The following is a 24,436-nucleotide window of genomic DNA, read 5'->3' as shown; positions in this document are numbered from 1 at the left end:
GTGTGCACTGCACCAAGGTGACCTTGAGGGGAGGGAGCATTATGGGCCCGCAGCAAGGAGGGCTGGTCCAGGACAGAGGGGATGTCGGTGACTACGAGAGCAAGATGGGATTTTGGCAGAAGGGGGGGGGATTTCTGTGCCGTTATACAGATATCAAGGAGTCCAGTCTGACAGAAGCTGAGTGTGCTCATTGGGGCCGGCTAACGAGGGCCTTCTGTCCAGCAGAGGAGATGATCCCTCCCTCAGCCTAAAAGAGGCAAGAGGTTTGGGGGGGGTGGGGGTACCTGAGCGGGGGCATGGAGTGGTGAACACTGGGATATAAGAAAGTTAGTCTCATATGGAAGTTGCAAAACTAAACAGATCCTGGGAGAGCAATTGCTTTTGTTCCCCGGACGCTTGAATGCGTAGCTGCCTTGTGATTTGTGGCTGTCCCCAAATAAAAGCCACTGCAAGTACACACAAAGGACACCACGGGACAGGTGAGAAAGGTGGGGCTTCAGTCTCCCAGGCTACTGAATCCAGAGCCTGGAGTTTGCTGGGGGCAAACGTGGTCTGTGGTTGCTTTCCTGGTTGGCGTCTGAGTGCGGTTTGCAGAAAGTGGAGCTCCTGTTCTTTAAACTCGGCTTTGAGAGGCATGGAGGTGGGGTGGGATGGTTCTGCTTCTGAACCCCCTGGCCTGGGATCTTCCCAGAGTCTGGGTGCTATGAGTCTGGCTCAGCTCAAGTCCAAAGAAGGCCCTTGGGCATGTAGAGACAGGTTGGCTTTGTATTTGCTTGGTCCTTCCCTGCAGCCTCTTGAGGATCCCTGGGAAGGAGAAAGAGTCCAGCTCAGGACATCAAAATGAAAAAGACCCAGTATGTGCCCTCAAAGACTTAATCATTCACAGACATATGAGGGGGAGCAGCAGGACTGGGTGGTAGGTGGTCCAGTGTAGCAGCACTAGCTAAGACTCCTGGTAGGAAAACGAAATCCGGTTCTTGCTCCACCACTTTTGGGCCAGGCCGGTCAGGGGACTCCCTCAGCCTCAGTTTCCCGTGTGGAGAGGGATGATTCTGCCTGCTTCTCCACGTTGTTCCCTGGGCTTTGCATCCAGCAGGCCCTTGGGTCCTCACAGGGGCCCCACACTATAGAGAGACCCGAGCACTCCATAGCCTTTCCACGCAGGGCTGCCAGTGGCATGGCCTCTGCTGAGAAGCCTGGTGGAGGAGGCAGCCCCACCCTCAAGAGCTCGGGTTGGGTGAGAGCGACAGGACAGCCAGGGAAAAAGACAAAAGAACACTTACAAAGCAGCCTACTTGCAAATTAATGGAGTGCAAACTCAGACTGCTCCAAGTGCTGAGAGAATGCACAGCGGTGGGGAGACAAGCTGTTGTGTGTGGGGCTGGGACCAGCTTGCTGCACCCCTGGCCTCAGTTTACCTCTAGGTAAACTTAGGACCAGGTAAACTTTACCTCTAGGTAAGCTAGGACCCTTGGAGGTGATGACCCTGGGTTTCCTGTGGGATAAGAGCAGTGGGCCCTGGCATGTTCAGGTGTCTCTGGGACAGAAAGGAAAAGTGTCTGAAGTCAGAAGCAGAGGAGCCTGGGCTCCCAGCCTCCCTCTGAGCCCCAACACACATCCTCTCACCCTGCACCGCTTCACTGTGCTGAGGAGGAAGCTAGTTTCAGACTCCAGGCTGGGAGATCAGCCCCTTCCCCATAATCTGCCCAACTCAGAGGCAAGTGCAACAGCTCTCTCCCCCAGGCCCTGGAGCTCACTGCCCCGCCCCTCAGCCTGAGTTTCAGCTGGGTCTGAGGTCCAGACCACACCCTCCATGGTGGCTCTGGAGGCCACTCCTGCCTCCCTCATTCCTTGGGATCCGGGTCTTTCCTTTCTCCCAGTCATTTGCACATCTCTCCATCTGCATATTTTAACTCTCCCAGCTGCCTTTCCAATCCCTCTGCCATCTCCCTCTCCTCCCCTCCCCCTGTCCTGCTGTGTTGGCTCTCCTACCGCTCTGGGCTGGGGCTGGGAGGCCCCTGTTTGCCTGCAGTCTCAAGCCTGCCTCCTCCCTGAATCAGAACCACAGGTCTGGGACCTTCTGGACCCCCTTCCCAGTGGGGACTTCCACTAGCCACCCTGAGAGAGGAGCCAAGGTTACAGCCCCACATGGCAGGGGTCTGCCTGGTGTCAGTGCCAGGAGTTCCCCAAAACTGAGTTCATAGCCTGCCCCTCACCTACCAGCCACTTTCTCCCTGTCACCTTCCTTGCCCTTGGGGCTATGCTTCCAGAGACTTCACCTTCCTGTTTTGTTCCCCCTGCTCTAATCCCCCTCAGGGACTGAGGTCCTGCTCACTGCCACTGGGACAGGAGGGCTGCCGCCTTCCAAAGCCTTTTGAGGGCTCGGGCTCCAGCCCTGCGTGCAAGTCTGGAGAGTGAGCCCTGCTTCCTGTCTCTTTGTCCTGCTAGAGAAGTTGATCCTTGTTATATAGGTCTCAGGGTCCATCTCAGCCTTTTTCCTGGCCCCTCCACGACTCCCATGGAGGCCCAGGAGGCCTTGGGCTGAGTCCATGGCTGGTGTGAGGCTTGCCTGGAGGAGAGGGAGAGGATGGGGCCACTGGACCAAGGCCAAGGGATGTCAGAGGGGCTTGAGCTTGTTAGGCACCCTTGCCCTGCAGCTCTTGGTGGGGGGGACAACTCCCTCTTCAACAACTCAGTTCAGTCTTAATTCAACAGCTGGACAGACGTTAGGGTCTGGGCCAGTGGGAAGGGCTGGAGGACAGCCCAGCCACCAGGATCCTCCCTCTTTCTGCATGTAATAAGAGCAATAACAGCGCACAATTACTGGGCACTTACTATGTCCAGGCCTTTTACTTGCATAGAATTTACAAGTAATTGGATCATATTGGTGCCTTAGCAGGAACACCTGGGCCAGGGTTTCTCAGAAGTGTGGTTTTAGACTCATGAAGGGCTGTTTGAAGTTCAGGTTCCCAGGTGCTGTCCCCACTGAATCAGGATCTCTTGAGGAAGGGGCCTTTGGGAGTCTGCATTTTTAACTAGCTACCTAAACAATGAGCTTGAGAACTGCTGCTCCCTATTGGCTACCTGCTCAAGGCCAGGTGCCCCGGGAATCCTTGTCCTAGGACGTGAGGATAGTGTGGGGTTTGCCTGCCCCCGCACCCCGCACTGAGGCCCTGCCCTGGGAAGGCCTCTCACCTGCCTGCGGCCACAGGCAGCCCTGTTCCAGTGGGGCCCGGGCAAGAGCCCTGGCTCTCCCTGAGCCATACCAGAAGCCAGCCACAGACAGTCCCGTGGAAGCTGACACAGTGACGGAGGTCGGATTTAATGCCCGCCCAGCATCCCCTGGTGAGTCGTCCAGTCATCCATCCCGCAGGTGCAGCCCACCCTAGACCTTCCCAAGTGCAGTGCTTGGTGGTCTTCGCTAAAGGGCCTGCTGGATTGTACAAAAGTATACGGCTTTGATGGGCAGCACAGTGAAGGCGCGTCTGCCAGCCGGCATGGCCCCACTCTGGCTGGCGAGCCCTCTTTGTCTCGGATGGAGCTGGGGTACCCAGGGCCTGGAGGGAGGTTCTCAGTTCCCCTTTCCTGCCCAGGAACCCTGTCTCTGAAGCTTGTCATGGAGAGTGGGTGCCTGCTGTGACATGCTGGTGATGGAGGTGGCAAAGGGTCCTGCAGGCTGTTGGAGCCAGGAGCAGCACAGGTGACAGCACTCACAGGGAATCAGGAGTCCAGGCAGCAGCCCTGCTGGCCACCCACAGACTCAGCCTTGGCCTTGGGCAAGTCACTGCCACTCTGTGAGGCTCTAGGATTGAAGTTGATGAATTAGTCACTGGGAGATGTTCTGTTTCCGCACTCAGAAGAGGGTTATCCCCTCCTGGCTGTGTGTGTGTGTGTGTGTGTGTGTGTTTTTATGTTTGTGTATGTGTGTATACATGTGGGTATGCATATGTGTATGTGTGTGCACATGTATTCACCCGTGTGTATGTGTGTGTTTTCTCCTTGGACTTGGCACCTACTGTGGTTCGTTTGCTATTTCATCATGCGCTACCTTCAAAGGTGAACCTACTGTCCTGTGCATCCCCAGGAGCAGGGGCTGACAGCCTCCTCTAACGTCCTTCCAACATGTGGCCTTTTATGCATAGGGCTGGACACACGGTGGGGTATGGGAGGGGCCCCCACAAGTGCTCGTTATGATTTATGGCTGAGAGTTCAACCAGCAGTGTCCTTCAGGGCAGGGCCTGGGGGACAGGGTGCCACCTGCAGAAGACCCAAAGGCAGAATTCCACCACAACTGTTTAGCTGTGGGCTGGCACTGGCCCGGAACCATGCTGTCCTGGGACCCAGTGTGGTGACTGGTAGCCTGCTCATGCTGTCTCCGGGGCTCATGGGGCTGCTTCCTTCTCTCTCGCCCACAGGACGGCTCTCCTGCAGGCGCGCCCCCGGCTGCTCCTCCCTGTGCAAAGTCTCGTGTGCCTGGCAGCCTTCGGCCTGGCCCTGCCTCTGGCCATCAGCCTCTTCCCACAGATGTCAGAGGTCAGTGAGGGGAGGTGCTAAAATGGCAGGACAGGGAGGATGTCCTTAGGCTGTTAATTAGCACATACTTATTCAGTGCTGACTCCTGAGCACTAGGCACTGGGGTTAGAACCATGAATGAGTCTGACCTCTCAGAGCTGAGGGAGAGGCGGTGAACCCAACAATGAAACAGGCAATAGAAAATGGAGGATGGGGAGTATTAGGATGGGACCAACTCAGCTGAATGTGGGAGGTGAGCCTAGAGGGAAGTGGCATTTCCTGAGGCCTGGAGGACAGGCTGGAGTTGGTCAGGTGCATGGTGGGTGAAGGGACACATAGGCTGAGGTCACCTGGGGCGAAGGTACAGAGGTAAGGCAGCACACAGCATCTCCCAGAGCTGAGGATGGTCTGCCTCTCAGTCGAGAATGGGGCAAGATGAAGTGGGCCAGGTAAAGGGGGCCTGAGCTCAGCTGACACTGGGAACTTAGGAGCCAAAGCAGAGAGGTCATTGTCATCAGAAGGGCTGTACAAAGCAGAACCCCAGATTCCTGGTTTTGAATGGCCCCCATGGCTGCATTGTGAGGCTGGGTTGGAGCTCCGGAGGAGAAGCAGCCATCAGGAGGCTGTGGCGGGCGTCCAGCGAGAGACGATGGCGGCTTGGACCAGGCTGTTGGCAGTGAGCATCAAGAGAAGTGGGTCCTTTCGAGCACAGTTAGGAGGAAGCTTCACGAGAACGGATGTACTACATGTGGCAGGAGGGAAAGGGGGCTGTAGGATATCTGCCTGGCTCTCTGGATTTTAACAATGAGGCAGATGTAGGTTCTACATGATGGGATGGAGGCATGAGGAGGGGCCAGACTGAGGGAGGACGGTGTGGTGAGTTGGACAGACGCGTGGGATTTGAAGAGCCTGGGGGGAGTTGGCTCTGGGTCTGGGAGACAGAAGTAGGGTCACCGCCATAAAAATCAGTAATGGGATCAGGGCAGTGGGTGGGGTCAGCCAGCAAGCCTGGGGAGAACAGAGGTCCCGGAGAGCAGGCAGGGTCTAAGGACAGTGACCAGGGAGATAAGGACAAAGCCAGGTGGGTTCAGGGGTGGTGAGCCGATCACATAGTCAGACACTCCTGAGAGGTGAAGCTCCCTGAGGTGGGAGAGTGTCTGCTGGTGCCTCGGACGAGTGCAGGCAAACCCTGTCCCAAGGGCCAGGCCAGCGGGTGGGCGAGGGAGCGGGTGGGAGGGCACAGCACAACACCTGTGCTGAGGGGAGGAGGAGAAGCAAACCTGCAGCTGGAGCAAGGTGAGGGTCGAGAGAGGCTTTTATTTTTTCATTATTTATTTTTTAACTTTTTAATTGAATTTATTGGGGTAATATTGAATAGTATGAGTTTATATGAGTTTCAGGTGTACAATCCTATTATACATCTGTATATTGTATTGTGTGTTCACCACCTCAAGTGAAGTCTCCTTCCGTCACCATTTATAGCCCCCACACCCCCTCCTGCCCCCTTTCCCTTGGGTAATCGCCACACGGCTCTCTGTGTGCATGAGCACCCTTATGCTCATTGCAGCGTTATTTGCAACAGCCAAGATTTGGCAGCATCCCAAGTGCCCATCAGTAGATGACAGGATGAAAAAGCTGTGGTACATTTACACAATGGAATACTACTCAGCTGTAAAAAAAAAAAACAAAAAACAAAAAACAAACTTTCCTTTTGCATTATAGCATGGGTGGACCTGAAGAGTATTATGCTCAGTAAAATAAGCCAGTCAGAGAAAGACAACTACCATACGATTTCACTTATATGTGAACTCCAATGAACAAAATAAACTAACAAGCAAAATAGGAACAGACTCATAGATATATCCCCCCTTTTTAAACGGGAAGAAGTGGCACTTGTATAATGGAAGAGGAAGGCACCAAGAGAGGAGTGGAGGACAGGGGACTAGGAGGTGGGACAGCAGAGTCCGTAAAGTAGGGGCGGAGCTCCAGGGACCCTTCTTGGCAGAGAGAGAGCCCTCCCTGCTCCAGAAGGCGGAGCCAGATGCAGTTGAGGATGGGCTCAGGTGGAGAGGTTAAGGAAGTTGTTCTGGTAGCTTCTGGTCTCTGTTCTCTCAACTGAGCTAGACGGTGGGGAAAGGGAAGGTGAGAGATCTGAGGGCTGTGGAGACGGTTCTGGACATTCAGAGGAGCGAGTGGGAGAGAGACAGCTGACCAAGAAAGTCAGAGCCTGACGGTCTGTGCGGGGGGCCAGCAGACGGGAAGGCTGAGGGAGGGCACAGGCCTACCGCTGTGTGCAGGGCCTGTCCGCCCAGAGGTACTGGGGGCCAGCTCCAGGCAGGGCCACTGGGCTCACTCAGAGGGTTTCGTCTTGCTGGGTGGGGCCTTTGAGAGGTTGGTAAGAGATCAGGAGAAGCAGTGGGCCCTGGAATCTCAGCTGGTGGAGATACAGATGGGCAAGCAAGCTGATGGGAAAACAAGTTGTGATGGAGAGACAGACCCAGGGGTCAGAGTGTGAACTTGGTATTTGGAGTCACCAACTTTGTGGGCAGATGGAGGCTGGAGGTGGGCACTTTGAATTTGTGATGGCAGGCCTGACCCTGCTCTACCCTCAGGAAATGGTGGGACGTGTACTGGTTCCCAGAGGGAAGTTGACGAAGGTAAAAAATAGGGTCTGGGGTCTTGGACCTGGACTGTGAGGACTGGAGACTCAGGGTCTTACAGCAGGAATTGGTGACCCAGCCTCTAGGCCCTGCAGTCCTAGGAGGGTGAGGACTACAGTTGCTTCCCTTCACTGAGCCCCTGAGTTTTAAGAGGGAGCTATGATGCGATGGGGCTCCTGTCTTGGGGGTCAAGCCACACCAAGATGGGAAGCTTGGTGTGTGACCTGTGCCAGCAGTGCCCTCATGCCCACAGGGCCCAGCCTTGTCATGAAGCCAGGAACACCACTCCTGCCCTCTTTCCCACACCCAATGAGAGCTACAGAGCTATACGCCCTGAGGTCAGGGCCTCCAAGTGGAGCCCGAGTTCCAGGTTTCTTGGGAGCTCTGAAGATGGCGGGGGCACTTCTCTGTGGTCCTGGCATTTGCCTCCTGGAAGCGCTAGACCTGGCGCCCCCCAAAGCCGCTGCATCTCTGCCTATGCGTGCGTAGGCTGCGGTTCTAGATGAAGGCCGAGTGCCCTGAGTGCTTGGAGGCACCACTGTATTCAGAAGCTTCAAGCAGCTCTGTGGCTCTACCTGTCTGCATAGGTGAGGGACCCACAGCTGAGGAGCCCCAGGTACAGAATCCTAGACCATCCCTGTTGAAAGGAAGAACTTTAAAGGTCATCCAGTTTACTATCCCCTGGCTCTTCTGGGGAAATGGAGGCCCAGAGCAGCCAAGGGACCAGCTCAAAGTCACAGAAGCCTGGCACCAATATGGGAGGAAACCCCAGAGGCCACTCCCAGCCCAGCACTCCCAGAAAATGCTGCGCCTGCTTGTTCTGTGGGATTTTCTCTCCTAGCTCAACCACCTGACCTACCAAGGTGCGGGGAATGGAGAAACATGAAGCTGGGGGTGCCCTGCGGTGGGGAAGCGTCGAGGAGTGCTGTGGGTCTTTGGCAGCTGTTCCTCTGGGTCAAATGATGGAGAGATGGCAGGAAGTGGTCTAAGTGAGCAGCCCTGGCCTCACGAAGGTTCCGTGTCCAACCAGGTGCAGGCTCCACTCTTCCCCAAGCCTGCCTCAGACAGGCACAGTTCTCCTGGGTGTCTGACCAAAGTCCTTCTCACTACAACCCAGGCTTCTTTCTTTAGATTGGGGAGAAGATAGTCATTGCATTATAAGGCTGTTCCCTGGGAAAGGCGGGTAGGAAGTGATTTCAGAGCCGCCTCCTCACCTGTATCAACCCCAAGAGGATGCAGGTAGGCCTGGGCATTATGGGATGTTTTGATAGCACCAAGACCATCAGCCATTTGGCTGAGAGGACCTTGTTTCCCCCCATTCATCCTCCCAATTAATTCTCTAACGAGATGCTGCTTCTGCCGTATGGGGATCATGTCTCACATCCCAGAAGCAAGTGGGATTTGCCACAATACGTCTGGACTTGCTGGAGCTGACCCAGCCTTGCCAAGAGCCACCAAGGTTGTGAACAGGAGTAATTGCTGAAACACTAATTAATTAATTAGAGAACTTAGAAATTGCTCTTAGGAACTGGTTCCTAGCCTGACTGGCCTTGTGTTTGGCATAAGGTTTTCAACCCACTCACCTCAGAGGCTGAGGAAAGAACTTCAATCCCTGGGTGAGAGTTTCATCTGGTCTTTTCAAATCAGTATTTCTGCCTATTGATGTGGTGCTCATTTTAAAGTTAAAATGGCAAATAATAATAATAGCTACCATTTACTAAGCATCTACTAGGCCAGGCAGCATGCTGGAAAACATCGCATGCCTTGTATCAAATCTTCCTGATGTCCTTCAAGTCCCAGGCGTTGCTGACCATCAGGGATGTTACCTAGACAGGCGTGTGCCTCTCAGGCTTTGGGGAGAGATTTGGGCTGGAGACAGAGAACTTTAGGTGCCTGGAGGGAACTGAAGTCGAGGAAGGGGTGAGGTCGCTGTGGAGGGGGGAGAAAAAGTGTCAAGAGCAGCCGGGGCAGAGGGAGGATCCCCATGGAGTGACTTCATGGATGCTGAGGACAAGGGCACCTCAAGAAAGCGGTACTTGCAAGGAGCTGCTGCAGAAGGAGCCAGAAGTTGAGAGACTTGGAAACTGGGTGATGTAGCTAGACAAGGCAGTGTGGGTGGCAAGATGGTAGTCAGGTTTCTCTCTGTTTAGAGAAGTTGACTCAGAAATGGGAAACCATTGGAGAACAGGAAAAATTATTTTACTCACTGGGTGTTTACTCACTGAGTTGGGGGTTGGGAGCCTGGAGAGAGGGCAGTGATGGGTGCCTGGGTCCAGTAAGTAGAGGGGTCCAGTTGGCTGTGATGGGGAGATACGGGCCTAGAACATGACAGTCCTATGAGATGGGTACCAATATTATTCCCTGTTTACAAATGAAGAAACTGAGGCATATCAAGGTTAAGTGCCTTGCCCAAAGTCCAGAGTTGGAAATGATGGAGTGGGCTCTGTACCCATAGAAGGATCCCGTAAACCTCCCCTGTCCACCCCCCACCTCACTATGAAATGAGAAGGTCCAAGTCTGAGCCCCAGATGACTCCCCTCCTGCCCTTCACAGGGGCCTTTCGGAGTAGGTGTTAGTACCTTTCTTTCTAACCCAGAGCTGCAGGGTTGTCTGGCCAGCCAGCAGTGGTGCGGAGAACCTCCACGGGAATTAGAGTGCAAGGACGGGGGGCACAGGGTTCCTTCTGGGCCCCAGTCTTGCCACCGTGCAGGGAGCATGGAGTCTGCCCTGGTAGGCCCTGTGCCCTGCAGGATGAGGCCATGGGCGTTGGCCACGGCCGGCTCAGCCAGGCAGTGCCCAGGCACGGAGGGCCCATCGCACCCAGAATCTGCTCCCCACATCACAGACCCTGAGTGCTCTCCCCTTCTTCCTGTAGCTGGGGGGGCCATGCCAGAGGCCCCAGTCCAGGGAGCCTCTGTTCTGGTGGGGTGGACAGCATCCCAATAAAGAAGAATGTCAGGTCAGGCAGGTTGTGGAGGCCTCCGTGACATGCCAGGCCCTGATTTGTGATGGCCTTTCTGGCCTTGCCCTCAGTGGGGATTGAGCTTTGGGTCTAGGCAAATGTGGTCATTTGATAAAGAGTGCCAGTTCTCAGGCCTAGGGGCACCCTTATGTATTCGGGGAGGGAGATGGGACACAGGAAGCATACAGCACCAAAGTCTACATGTGTGAGGTGAAACAGACCCCAGTGGGCTCATCAGGGAGGACTTCCTGGAGGAGGGATCATTTCTAGAATAGCCTAATACACATACACACACACTGGTGACTTGGGTCCCTCCAGGGACATAACCAGGTTCCAGTCTCTGGGTCCATGGGCTTGGCTGTCAGAAATGTTGGACCAGGGGATATGAATGTCCCTCCAACTCTGATAGGTAGTGTTCCCCACCTGGGAACGCATCTAATTCCGTTTAATGAACCTCATGTCTCTCCAGAGCAAGAAGCAGTACCTTGGCCAAGACCCCTCCCCATATCCCTGCTTATTTCTGTTTCTGTCTGTCTTTGTGTCTCTTTCTCCCTTGCTCTGTTCCTCTTGGGCTCCTCCCCAACCCCATTACCCTCTCTTTTACCCCACTCTTCCCCTGGGAGCTCAGGGGCTCGGGAACAGGGCTGCACATACAAGCCGCAGCCATTGTTCTACAATCTGTTTTTGTCTTCATCTTGTTGGCAGGCGGCAGGAGAGGAGCAAAAGGTTAATGAGGCACTGTGCAGCGGGCTTACCGCGTGAACGGCAAGCGGCGGGCGGCCGAGCCAGCCTGGTGACAGGGAACTAATTAGGAGCAGTTTAACAGGAGGAAAAAGTGAAATCTCCTCTTCACCAACTGTCAATAATTAGCTGATTTGGTGAGGTTGAAATGTGTCCACAGGAAAAGGTGGGGCTCTTCTGTGGATGAGTGAGGTGCAGGGGAGTGGGGGCCGCTGGTGGCACTGCCCTGTCCCTAGGTGAGGTTGGGGTTGCCCCATGTCCCCCAGTCCTGCCCTCCTAGGGCTGGCATCCCTTAGCCTTAACTATCCATATGACTTTGGTCTTGACCTCAAAGACTTCAGTTTCCCCAGCCATAAGATAAGGTGCTGGGACTCAGTTTCTTCCTGGCTTTGCCCATTAGGATTCTGAAAGTGAAACCAGAAATCCAGGCCCTAGTTCCAGAGTTTTGCTGACAGCGGACTGTGTGACCCTAAGTCCAATGCTGGTCCTCGGTGTCTCCTCTGCAGCATGAGTGTGCTCTCTGAGAGCCACCCCCTGGGGCCAGGCATGGCTCGAGAGTGGTGCCAGTTTGTGAATGGTCGGTTTGTGAACGGTCTGTGCCTAGCTTCCTCCGGAACGTGGAACATCGCTCATCGCTCGCTCGACTTCTTCAGGCCTCCCAGCAGCAACAGGGGCTGGGGTGGGGGCTCAAGCAAGTGGGATCGTATCCTGTTGGGCCTGTTTGCCCTGTGTTTGTGAGTTTGCTGGCTTTGTTGGCTCTTACCCTTTGGCCTTCCCTGACATCTCAGCAGGCACCCCTCCCCCCTCTTTTTTTGCCCCTCCAGCTTCTGCCAAACACCTTGACTAGAAGAAAAGACATCATCAGAGCCCCCAGGGCTTCCTGCTCTGAGTCTGCACGGCAGCCCTGTTAACTTCCAGCCCTCCCTCTCAGCGTAACCCCTCCTCACCTCAGCCCTTGAGGGTCCAGGGAACTAGAAACAGGTTCTGAAGAGGCTAAGGCCCTCTTCCTGTCCTTCCAACCATTCGCATCCTGCCCTGCCCCCCAAAAGTGGCTCGTAGAGGCCAGGCCCATGCTGTACCTGAGGTACCCCTCAGCCACCCCTTTTCAGTCCCTACCCCTATCCCTCCCTTCTCCACCTCCAGCTTTCAGAGTTAAGGAACAAAGAGGCACAGCCTCCCTTCGAGGAAAAGAATATGGGTACCCTTAGTGGGTACCAGAACCTCCACCATCTCTCCACCAGTCCTGAGGAAAAGGGTGGTTTTGATGAATCAGCTTAGCTGGGAGCTGTGACCCACCAGAAGCAAATGTCTCCCCTGACTTGCCTCTCTTTCTCTAAGAAAGCATTTGAAGTCCCAATCAAGAATTGGAAGAGTTGGGAAAGATCTCTGGTCTTCATTCAAGCTGTTCTAGAAATGACCCCTCCTCTAGGAAGTCCTCCCTGATGAGCTCCACCAGGATGTGTCTCACCTCACACTGTAGACTCTAGTGCTATTTCCCATGTGTCATCTCCCTCCTCTGGACAACAGTTCCTTTCTCCCTCCCTTGGTACATAGGGTGAGAACTGACACTCTTTTTCAACACCTAATACGGAGCGTGGATCAACTGGGCTCACCTTGACTTCACTGCATCCTGCTTCTCCTGCTCTTCAGGGCGGACGTGAGGCCAGAGGCGGGGCCTAGGCAGCACGTGTTTCCCCTATGTCCACAGGTGTTCACCGTCTCCCAGAGCAGGGGTCTCCTCCCTGCCAATCTCAAATCCATCTCCTACTTTGCTTAGAGATGTTTGTTTGGGGTTTTTCTCATTTACTGGTTTAATCAGTCCCTACTGAACTCCAAAGTGGGCTATTTTTGCCATCAGAAATCTGCTGCCTCCCCGCCCGCTGCTTTCTTGGAGTTTGCCCACAGGACCCCCCAGGGGGATGGATGGGAATGGCGAGGATGCTTGGAGCCCAGGAACGCCAACGCCACCTGTCATGTTGCCTGTTCCCCGCATCCCCACCCCACACCTGCACGTGCATGCAGGCCCACACACAAGCACATGCTCGAACATGCACACACATGCCCCAGTGACAGGCATCAGTGGGGCCACCTCTCTGGTTCTTCCTAGGACCTTCTAGAACACTTAGATGATTTCAGCACAGGGAAGGAGGAGGCTTAGTTGTGCAAAGCTTCTGTTGAGAGGATTAAAAGTATCACTATGTGTGAAGTATTTAAAACATGCCTAGCCCTCAGCAAGGGCTCACACTTGTGAGCCGTGAGAAGATGCCAGTGAGCAAGACTGGGCCTGGGCACGGGAATAAATACCCACAGGGTCCTGCCTTCCTTACTTAGCATCACATAAGTCTCTAAAGGGCTCCTCCATCCGTTTCTTGACTTATCCTCATCCCAACCCCAGGAGGTAAGAAATCTTCCCACTGAACATATGGGCAAACTGAGGCCCCTGAGTTGAGAAGATGGAGGACAGAGAATGATTCTGAAATTGGTCCACCAGAGGGCACTCAGGAACAGTGCAAAGCTCCAAAATGGGGAGGGGGTCTGAGCTTCCACGGTGGAGGAGGGAAGGTATGAGACAGGATTCCGACACTTGAGGAGCTTGGTTCAATGTAATTTGACTTTTATTGAGGGCCTGCAGTGCACAGGGCACACGGATACTGAGTTGTCTCGAGCAGTTCACACTGGGATGAGGTGGGGGACCGCTGTAGTCACAGATGGGGATGTGATTGGATGGAAATAAGTGCTAGGGGCACCAGAGGTGGCAGCATGGATTTAGTCTGAGGAGATCAGGGGAGGCTTCCTGGAGGAGGCAGCCTTAGAAGATTAGGATATAGCTGTCCTCAGGCCTTAAATCCTAAACATACAATGCACTAGATATAGAAAGCAGCCAGTGGGTGAGGAACACAGAGAAGGTTGCAGAAGGCCTCGAGTGTCCAGCCAAGAAGTCTGACATTACTGAGGCAATGAGAGCCCGGAGCCAGCCCCAGAGGCCTGACCTAGGGGTCCAGGCTTAGGCCTCAGCTGCTTCTGAGCCCTAGCCTAACATCCCTGCCCACCACTCAGGATAGCATTCCCAAAGGCAGGGCCTTGGATGTGTGTGTCTGAGCAGGACCTGAAGCCTGCCCAGCTCTGGTGAGAAAGGGTGAGATGTGGCTACTCAGGAGCAAGCTGGTTCCAGGTCTGGCAGAGGCCTCAGGCACACAGGGTCAGCCAGGTGCCAGCCTGGACGTTGAACCCCATGTCAATGTCGTCACCACCTGTGGACCTTCAGAGGCCCAAACCCTTGGCCAGGAGCAGGAGGTGGCTTTAAGCAGTGTCACAGGGTCACACTGAACACCCCAACCCCCAGCCCCATGCCTTTGAAAAGGAGGCAGAAAAGCCACCAGAAAAAAGGCAAGGAGGAAGTTCTTTGTAGTAGGTAAAAGCCCCTGAGAATGGGGCACAGGCTGGGGATCCAGTTTCCTGTTTATGTCTACGGCACCTTAGCTCCAGGTTCAAATATGTAAACTATCTGCTGGCCGCTGGCTGCTGGCTGCAGGTGTGTGTGCTTGGGGGCTGCAGAGACAGAGAGATGGCCCCAAATGCATTCCTGACTTTGGCCCCCCACCCAAGACGAGCCAGGGGACAGAGGCAAATAGCTCAGAGTTAACCCTTCCTCTGCCACAAAGGAAGGCTGTCAGGCTGCTCTAGGGGATGCTGGGGCCAGCTAGACCTTGGGGTGCTCAAGGGAGGTGGGGGGATCCTGGACATAGGGCTTCATGTTTGTAGCCCCTGACCTTAGATGCAACCAGAAGTCTGGAAGTAGCTGCTGCAGGGAGCAGCAGGGCCTGGCTGGGTCTGGAGGATGGGGTTAGGGCTTGACGTGGGGGCAGGGGCCATCCAGAGTGAGGGTGCAGGTTCTCTCTCAGAGCCACGGAACGTTAGCAGGGCAACAAGGGTTAGGTCATGGCAGGGGGCCATGTTCCCAGCAGGCCCATGTCTCATGGCCCCCCTCATACCATTGGCCATTGCTGCCCAATAATCAGCTTTCTCACTGGGGCCTGTATCCTCCACCTTCCAGGGCTCCGGCTCCCCGTCCCAGACAGCCCTTTCCCTCAGGGGCCCTGCTGACTGGCCATCCAGTGCCTGGGGAAGGGCCTACCAGACGAACAGAGGGGCCCCCAGGTTGCTGCCTGCCCTCAAGTGGGGCTAGGTCAGCCCTTCTCCCTGTGGCCACTTCTTGCCCAGCTGCATTTCCCCTTGTCACCTCCTTCCCGGAGGTGATCCTTCCTCCTACCATAGCCTGCCCGTGAGTCACTGTAGCTACTGTAGCTACCACGCCCCTCATTTTGCTTCCAATGTGGCACATACAGCCAGCTTCTGCTTCTTACCAATCAGTCCCCAAACAGCAGGGGGACCCCAAGAGAACAATACAACCCTTTGTCCTATCTTGGGGATCCCGGAGTGGGTTAGGCCTGGAGCAGGGCCCTGGATGTGATTTCCATAGAGGACATAGACCCTTACCTTACGCAGGTGGCCTTCAAGGTGGGGTGCAGCCCAGGTGCCCCTGCCCCAGCCTCCCTTGCTAGCCCAGTGGTGAGGAACCCTAGGGTCCTGACACCCATGAGACCTCAAGATGGTGAGCCACGGATCCAACCTCCAGCTCAGCCAGAGCGCAGGAGGGGTCTTTGCCAGCAGCTGGTTGAATTGGCTCAGGACAGAAGTGAGAGGCTGGGACTGGGGTCAGCACTGAGCGAAGATTAGGAAATCTGGACTCCAGAGGTCACCACATCCCTGTCCCAAGACCAAAGCCTCTCAGCCCTCACTGGGACCAACTAGAATACTCTGCCCGGTGTCCATGCTGCCTGGGGTCTGTGGCACCCTCTGCCATTGCTTCCACTCCTTGGGCTGATCCGCCAAGGCCACCATCATGGGCTCGTTCCTTACCCCCGCCCCTCAAATGTGCCTGTTCCCCAGGCCTGGCACCCTCCCCTTCCATCTGCTCTCCCAGGCAAGCGCCTGCACTCCAGGGCTCTGGCTGTGCGCGCACACCCCGGGCTCGTTCTCCTGCCCAGACCCCTGCCCAGAGCCCCAGAGCCCGGGGCCTGAATGCTTCTCAGTCCTTTCCACCTGGTGGACTCAACGTGGCCAAACCCGAGCCTATCGCCCGCCCCCCCCTCCGCCCTGCCGACTCGTCCACCTCCCATATTCCCTGCCTCTGAGAATGGCGTCATCAGCCACCCCTGCTCCTGAGCTAGAATTAGGAATCATCCAACGCACAGTCATCCTCGACACCTCCTTCTTACCCCACGGGGATTGGTCATCAACTCCTATGGATTTCATCTTCAGAGAGGATCCCCAGTGGCAGCACCATCGGGCTGGCCCTGGCACCTCTCTCTGATTTCCACAGCTGCCCCCCGCCCCCAACTCCTCCAGTCCATCCTCCATACACACCACCAGCAGAGAGCCCCTTCCAGAGTGGAGCCCACCCCTGCTCACAGTTCTTCCACGGTTCTGCCCTGACACCTCTGCACGGGCTGCGAGGGCCTGCCTGTGCTGGCCAACCTCCACTTCTTGTCACACACCCCACATGGCCGACATTGCCCACACCAGCCAGGCCGTGCGGGCCAGCCAGTGATTCTGCCTTTGCCCAACAAGCTTTTCTTGCCCTCATACCAAAGTCCTCCCTGTTCTTCCGGGCCCGCCTCCTCGGAGAAGCCTTCCTTCCTTGCTCTTTCATCAATACACGGCAACTCCACCTCCTCCCCAGTTTCCATGGCACTTTGTCTCCCTGGGGTACCTCTGCTTTCATATCTGACTCCTCCCCTAGACTGGGAGCTCCTCAAGGGCATGGGCTGATCTTCTCCATCTTGTGTGCTGAGCCTCAGCGTATGGAGTTGGCAGCCGTAAACATCTGTGGGTTTGAAGACTGATTGAATTGAAATGAGAGAAAAAGCCTTCAATGCCAGCTCTTGTCCCCAAGCCCCTGCTCCTGAGTGCCTCAGTCACTTCCCCCTCAGAACCTTCCCACTGCCTGCGTCTCCCCAGGCCTCCCTCCTACCTGCTGCCCTCAGCACAGCGTGCAGCCTGGGGGTCCTGGGTCTGTGACAGCCTCCACGGCAGGGGGTGGTGGGGTCACCTGGGCCAGCCCTCTCCAGGGAGTGAGCCGAGCGGGCCGTGGCCCTGGCCCGTGGTCCTCCACCATGGTGGTGAGCAGCAGCCTCCCCGATTTTCATGCGGGCCTCAGTGCTTCAGTGAAAGCCGGCATGGGAAGTTGCTAATAATGGCACTAAAATAAAATATGCTACATCTGTTATGGGTAGCAGAACAAAATTAGCTGCTCACACCTCTGACATCCAAGATGTCTTAACTTAAAATACTCCTTGGCTTACTTTACATCATTTACTGATTATATTTAAAAGAAATACAATTTTGCAATTACTGTTCTTTCCAGCGTGGTATCTATGCATCATTTTCCTTTTATGTTTATATATTTCTCCTTCATTAGTGCAGTCTGAAGGGTGATTAGGATTCTTCAAACATTTTACAGAGGTTAAACGTTGATTAAGATTTAATTATTACTGTAAATAGCTTGGAATGACATATGGTGCAAAAGCCTGACATATGTGCATTTGAATAAATGAAGTGCTATTTCCCAGGATGCCTCAGTAGCTGTTTAACAGCTTTCCCGAAGGGTTATGTTACACCTCATGGCAAGATTGCTGGGATGTTATATTTTGTTGGTTTTTGCAGCTGAAAGCTAAGAACAGTTTTCCAGTTTTTTAAAAACATTGAATATTTTAAATACCTAAATTGTTTTGCACAAATTTTTGCTAATTTGTCTAACTAGGTTAAACATTTTCAAAAGCATTTAGATTTTTAAGCGTGGGCGCTGTGCATTGTGTCAGTGGCAGCGTGGGGACGAGGGGAGCGGGTGGAGTGGAGGGGACTCAGAGGCCGGTTGGGGTGGGGATGGAGGAGGTGGTTTGAGGAGAGGGGGTGGGGAAGAGGCCCCGGCCTTGAGCCCGGCTCTTGTCTGTTTGGCCCTCTCAAATGGCCAGAGTCTGGGTCCTAGGGTCCCAGGGACTACAGGGCAAGGGTCCCCCTTCTTTAGAATCTCTGTTTTGCCCACCAGCTCTAGTCCACATCGAATTCCCTCCTGTCTGGCCTCTGACATGCCCAACCTAGGTATGACCTAGTGCTTTGCAGGCAGGGCTGGGCTGGGGCACCTTTCTCTTTGCCTCCGGGTCTCTGGCCAGGGTGGCATTGGGCGGCGGCATGGGCAGTGGGTTGGGGCAGGGGTGACTCAGTTACGTTTTAGATGGGTCGGATTAAAGTGCCTAAGAGACAGCCACGGAAAGGGTTAGTCAGCAGTCGGTTGTGTGTGTGCCGAGACTCAGGGGAAACCCCTCAAATCCAGGAGTCACCCAGGGGTGTGTGTGTACAGGGAAGAGGTCATACCAGAGATGTGACCCTGAGAAGCATCTAGTGGATGTCACAAAAAGGGGGTTGGCAGTGACCTGGAAGAAAGAGTTTTTGTGGCATGTGGGGGGAATAGAAGCCAGATTTCCTGTGGGTTGAAAAGTCAGTGGGAGGTGAGGGGGCGGAGAGGCTGCTACTGGAGATAATGCCTTCAAGAAACTTGGTTGTTGGGGAGGAGAGACACCAGGTGGTTGTTACAGTGTGGCATGGTGCGAAGGGGAGGTTTTCTTAGAAGGTTCTTACCTGTGTTGAAGTGCTGGCGGGCAGGAGTCAACAAACTGAAAAGATGGGAAAGAGGGAGGATGATTCAGGATTGGACTCTCTGGGCGGGGGAGGGGGGGGAGCTCAGAGGGCATCTGCCCTTCTGCCAGGGGGCTCACAGCACTTCTGAGGGGAGGGGTAGTTGCTGTGGGGTAGCAGGAGGGCAGGTGTGGGGCAGAGTGTGGACACTAGCAGGCCGTGGGTTGGATGGTGGAACACTGGCCGGTCCCTTCTGTTACCTTCTGTTTTTTCCATGAGGAAGTAGGAAGGCTCATCTGCTCAGGACGAGTGGGGAGCTGAGGGTAGGTGACCAGCAGTGTGGCCAGGGGCGGGGTGGTTGCTGGCCACTGTGAGGATCCAGACAAAGTCACAGACAGTGAGTGTTGAATGGTCTCCGTTAGGTGGAGGTTCAGGCAGAGACCAGGTGGCTGCATGATTGGTGTCCTCCAAAGCAGGGCTTCTGCCAGTCAGGGCCCGAACAACCTTGGGGCTAGGGAATGGCCGAAGTGATGGCCCCTCATGGCCAAGTTGGAGGGTGAGAATGTGAAACCGAGCTGTAGGGAGTCAGGGCCTGAGGTCCCAGTAGTCTAAAAACAGGGAGAGTGAGTGGGATGCTGAAATGATAGGTGCCTGTGGGGTCTGAGAGAGTGGGGTTTGGATTTAAGGAGCCTGGGCAGAGACACCCTGGTTGGTGACCAGGTCCAGGGTGTGGCCCTGGGAGGGGACAGTGCAGCACAGGGCACAAGGTCATTGGAGACAAGAGAAATGCAGAGCTCAGAGGCCAGGGTAAAGTATGTTCACCTGCATGGACACCCTGTCAGGAAGAGGCAAGGCCTAGGTGGAAGGGGCACTGCGAGCACCTTGGCAGAAGGGCAGAAAAAAATAATGAGGACGTGTTGGGTGGCACACATGGGCCCTGGCTGGGGTGCCGGGGCCACATGGGAGAATCATGGGCCCCAGAGTGGTCCCATCTGCTCCTCCCAGCCTCCCTCTCACCCCCTCACCTTTCCTCCCTCTGTTCTCACTCTCTCCTCAGATCGAAACATCCCAGTTAGAGCCTGAGATTGCCCGGGCCACCAGCAGCCGGACAGTGGTGTACAACAAGGGGCTGTGAGTGGCGGCCAGCTGGCCTGGGGATGCGGCGCTGTCCGGCCAGGGGAGCTGGGGCGGGGAAGGAGTCTCGTGAGCGGCACCTGCGGGGGGTGGGCAACTGACCCCCCCGTCCTGGGCCACCTGGGAGGGTCTCCGTCCACAGTGGTAGGGAGACTAATCTATTCACATGTTAACATAAGGGAGAGGAATTCTGACACATTTCCTATAAAAATAATCAAGTGCATTTCTGGGCCTTACGTGGGGTTGTCGAAACTCTACTCAGCACAATTGTGTATGAAGCTGAAAAATTGTAGAGTGCCCACAGGGTAGAATTAGGATCCTTTTATACTTTTTTTTTTAATTTTTTATCGGAATCAAGTCTTGGTCGCAGCTGCCCAGGTGCTGCTAGCACATGGTCTGGCAGTGGGAGTAACAGAGCCTTTCGCGCTGCTGGTTTGGTGGCCGGGCTAGTAGATTTCAGATATTACTGTGGCCAAAACCAATGCCTCCCTGGGTTGGGCAGGGGTGGGGGGAAAAGGGGAGGTCGTCTACACCTAGAAGGATGAACCAGCCATGGCCAAGGTCCTCAGGAGGTGGCCCAGGAAATGAAGGGGCACTGGAGGCCTCTGGAAGATTCCATGGGCAGCTGGTCTGAGTGTGGCCGGCCTTCAAGCTCCCTCTGTGCCACACCTGCAGAGCCAATCCCTCTGCACGAAGCCCAGTGACCCACTGGGCCTGGTGTCACTCTTTGTGGAGCCCTGATGTGCTTGAGGCCCCTGTGACGGCCCCAGCTCCAGGCAGAAAGCCCCAAGAAGGAATGACGTTTGGCAGGAACCATGGGCATGCAGTCTGGCCTTTGCAGGAAGCCCCTCCTTCCCCGTACCAGGCTGGAAGCTGGGCGTTAGGGCTGAGCGTGGGGCTGGAGCCAAGCTGACTGCTGTTAGGGAAACCTCTCCAGCCACTGAGGCTGCCTGCCCCATCCACTACTTCCTGAGCAGGAGGGTCTCATGCCTGAGAGAACAAAGGCCAGATCGCTAAGCACCTATCTGAGAAGAAGCACCAACCCAGCAACAGCAGGCCCTGGCTCTGGCTGGTCATGTGACCTTGGACAAGCCCACTCCCTTCTCTGAGCCTCCACTCCCAGTCTGGAACCAGAGGACTGGATCGAGGGGTTCCTACCTGCTCTTGCAGCTAGATCTCGTCTTTGCCTGTCCTGCTCAGATGCCAGTCATCCCAGGCACATCCCAACAAGGACACTGGACTGGGAAAGGGACAGGCCCCTTGGGGCACGGCCAGCAGTTGGCTTAAGAACCTGGACTTTGCTCTTCTGTATGGGACCCCATATCCTGGGAGCACTTGACCTTTGCCAAACACATTGCAGTTCTGAAGGCGGAGGTAGTGTGGATGCCTGGGCTTGAGTGGGGCGCCTCTCACCCTGCGCTGCCTCTGAGGCCCCTTGCTGCTGGCTGCCGGCCCCTTTCCATTGAGCCAGGAAAGAGGACTGCTCTGCAGAGGACCTCAGGGCCTGAGGTGGGGGTGAACAGGGTAAAAGCAAGGGTCTCAATGTACCCCTTACCTGACCCCTACTAGAATGAGCCCTGAACACGCAGCCACAGGGCCACCCTTCCCCTGGTGACTCCACCTGGGGTGAAAAGTGGCTGGAGGGGAACGTGTATGTGCAGGAAAAGGCTGGTGCAGGGCAGCAAGGGCATGGCCTCAGGTAGCTCTGCCTTAGGGCAGCCTTAGGGTGGTGGAAGTTGTGTTGAGGTAGTGAGGCGTTGGCACCCTACACCCCGCCCTGGCCGCCCTCACCTCCCAACCAGGCCTTGGTGCCTCCGAGCTAGCTCTGCAGGGTGCTGCCATGAAGCCCCCCCCATCCCAAGGAGCAGCCCACCCAGTGCCCGTCGGGAAGGGGAGAGGACAGAGACAAGCATGGAAGACAAAGCAGCAGAGGGAAGGGGTGCCGCAGTGCTGGGGGGGGCAGGTGTGTTGGAGGCGAGTGTGCCGGGGACGGGGGCTCTCTTGCAAAGCTCACCTCAGGCCCACCCTGCCCCACTTCTCATCAGGTCTTATTCTCGGGCACTTTACCTTGGGACCAAAACTGCCCACCCCGGCTGCACTCCCACCCCCTGCAGAGGCCCGGCAGAGACGGGTTCTCTCCAGCTCCTGCTCTGCGCTGGCTGCCCTGGCGCAGCCCCACCCCAGGGCCGCCGCAGCCCCAGCCCTGTGGCCTCTGCCTCTCATAACCTACTTATTTTGTTCCCGGATAGTTTCCAGTCATGCTCCCAAATTCAATTTCAGGTGATTTAGTGGGGCTTCTCCCGGCAGGGGTGGTGATGGCAAAGGCTGCGTATAGTTCACGAGTGACAGAGATCACGAGTGACAGAGATCACGATGGTGACAGAGATCCAGCCAGCAAACCATGCAGCCGGGCCCTGGCCTGGCTGTGGAAAACACCACGAGGGGAAGCTACTGGCTGGCCTCCATCCTCTGCTCTGCTGAGGCCAGAAGAAAGGGAGTCCCATGGGAAAACTGGTCCATGACTGGGGAGGAGGCCAAGGTGGGGCAGGGCTGGCCCAGCGGTGTCAGAACTTGGGGCACACCTGCCTCTGCTTCTCCAGCTCCGGTGTGTCTGTCCGGCCCTCTTCTGGTCACATCAAACATTCCTGAAGGCTCGGGGCTGCCCTTCTCCCATCTCCAGAGAACAGCCCGAGGGTGCAGGGACCAAGAGCCCGAGATGTCAAGATGGCTGCTGAGGGAAAATGGCCCACAGACCCCTTTCCATGTCCTGGGGTACGGTGGGGGGGAGGTGGTTGTGCCCTGCGCTGAGCCTTGAGCCTGCCAGAAGGGTGGGGTCCTGAGAGGAGAGGGGCCAGAGGACAGAGGCATGGTGGCCCTCCAGCCCTGGGCTGTGGGGAGGGAGGCACCGGTGCACACGCCTCAGTCATACCCAGGTTGCTTTGCAGTGTCTTCTTAACCTTCTCAGAAAGTTTCTCCATCTCTGTGATTTATGTAATACTAATGAACTGTGGGCAATAAATGATGGATTTAAAGCATCAGGGCTTGGCTCTGTGACTTATAGGTGGGGGAGGTGGGGACAGGGAAACAGTGGGAACAAGCCCAGGGCCAGCTGAGGATTGTATGGGAAGGCTCCTGAGGAGGTGCAGACCCAGGCTGGGTGATGGGGCGGGGGGAGGTCAGGAGCCACCTGGGAGGGGGCCCAGAGGGAAGGGGAGAGGAAAGGACCAAGACATGTGAAGGCAGGAAACTGGAAAACAAGGATGAGTTGAAACTGCAGAAGGAACTCCTTTTACAGAGTGGTTGCTGAGCGCTTACTAAGGGCCGCAGTGCAAGGAGCTGGAGGTAAGGGATTTTGGTTGATTCTCATACTGTTTATATCAAGGGGACTAGAAGAAAGGTGCTGGGGGGTGGTCATTCTGGCCTGCCTGGGGGCCAAGAGTGGCTACATAAGAAGGAAAGGTTTGTGCCCAGTGGAAAGGTGCCTGGCATCCACACTGTGCCCAGCACCAGCCCTGGGACTCTGCTCCTTCCTAAAGCCCCCACAGTCCCTCAGGCCAGGCTTGGCTGCCTCGTGATAGCTCTGGCTCCTCCTTTTAAGGCAGCTGCAGAGTTCCTGAAAAAGTGAAGCCTGGCCTCTTCTCTGGGGCCTCTAAGCATCTTCCACCCATGCAGGGAGAAGCTGATGGCCTCCCAGGGCAGGGTGACCATGCAGTTGGGTGGGGTCTGTGGTTGTGGGCAGCCCAGCCCAAGTTCCAGCCCCAACTTGGCCCCAGCATAATCCTGTGACTTCTAGACAGTCACTTCCTTTATCCACCCCGTCGCTGGGTCAGTTGGACGTTTGTGGAGCGTATTCTCCGGCAGAGCCTTGGTGTCCTTAGCTGTAAAATGTCAAGAACAGCATTGCTCGCCGGACTGGGGTAAGGAGACTGGAGAGACCAGGTGAGAAGCTCACCCAGACTCTTCTCTCACCCTCCCCAGTGTCAGAGGTGCTGGGCCTCCCCAGGAGGGTGGAGGAGGGAAAGGGGTGGGGGAAGGGTCTGTTCCCTGCGCAATACTTCTGGGTCGGGGGGGCTTCTGGTCTCCGGGGAATTTCTTTGCTGAGAGCCCCACTAGCCACAGCCCCCATCCGGGTGGGCGGAAATCCTTGATTCTCAGGACATACACAAATCCCTCCTGGGAGCTGTTTGTTGTTTTTAGCTGGTCTGGGGTCTCAGCTCCTGCCCAGCCCAGAGATCATTAACACTCCAGGAATGTGGCTTCCACCGCTGGCCCCCAGGGCCTCCCTCCTCCCACTCAAGCCACTGTTAGAAGGAGAGTCAGGATGCGAGGGGATGAGGGCGGTGATGAGTGACCCCTTCCCAAGGCTCTGGGGAGCCCAGCCTCAGTTTCAGGATGCAGCTTCCCTTGGTCTCCCAGAGCTGCTGCGGCTCCTGCCATCTCACCCATCCCCGCTTCACTCGTGAGCCCACAAAACAGGTACCCATCAGCCATGCCCCACAGGGCCTAACCCCCTGCATGCCCATGCTTCCCTGCCGTACCAGGTGTCTCTCAGGGCAGTGGCCAGGGAACGTTCCTTCTCCATGCCCCACGCCCAGGTGAGGCAGCTGCTGGCAGCCTTGTCTAAGATCAGAGTCTAGCTCTTCCCCCACAAGGACACCCCCGCAGCCTGAGCAAGAATCTGGGCCTCCGCACCCCCCACCAACCCCGGTTCCCTAGGCCATGTGGAGGGACA

At 55.8% G+C, this 24,436-nt stretch overlaps 1 protein-coding gene across 3 annotated transcripts in view; it reads left to right on the top strand.

The window, feature by feature from the left end:
• SFXN5 (sideroflexin 5) overlaps positions 1 to 22,739 on the top strand; it is a 102,943-nt gene extending 80,204 nt beyond the window's left edge. For 2 of the 3 annotated variants that reach the window (XM_045827624.1, XM_045827623.1), the window contains 2 exons: positions 4,416 to 4,533; positions 19,628 to 22,739. In XM_045827624.1, coding sequence (XP_045683580.1) covers positions 4,416 to 4,533; positions 19,628 to 19,705 — 196 coding nt within the window. In that variant the 3' untranslated portion in view covers positions 19,706 to 22,739. The remainder of the gene's footprint in view (positions 1 to 4,415; positions 4,534 to 19,627) is intronic. The other variant, XM_045827625.1, reaches the window with a different exon arrangement.
• Positions 22,740 to 24,436: the final 1,697 nt, after the last annotated feature.

This window comes from Phyllostomus hastatus, unplaced genomic scaffold, assembly GCF_019186645.2.
Source record: "Phyllostomus hastatus isolate PE091 unplaced genomic scaffold, TTU_PhHast_1.1 phas_scaffold_78, whole genome shotgun sequence".
In the NCBI taxonomy this organism is placed as follows: domain Eukaryota; kingdom Metazoa; phylum Chordata; class Mammalia; order Chiroptera; family Phyllostomidae; genus Phyllostomus; species Phyllostomus hastatus.
The sequence above is the reverse complement of the archived record's forward strand: the minus strand, read 5'-3'. Positions and strand labels throughout refer to the sequence as shown.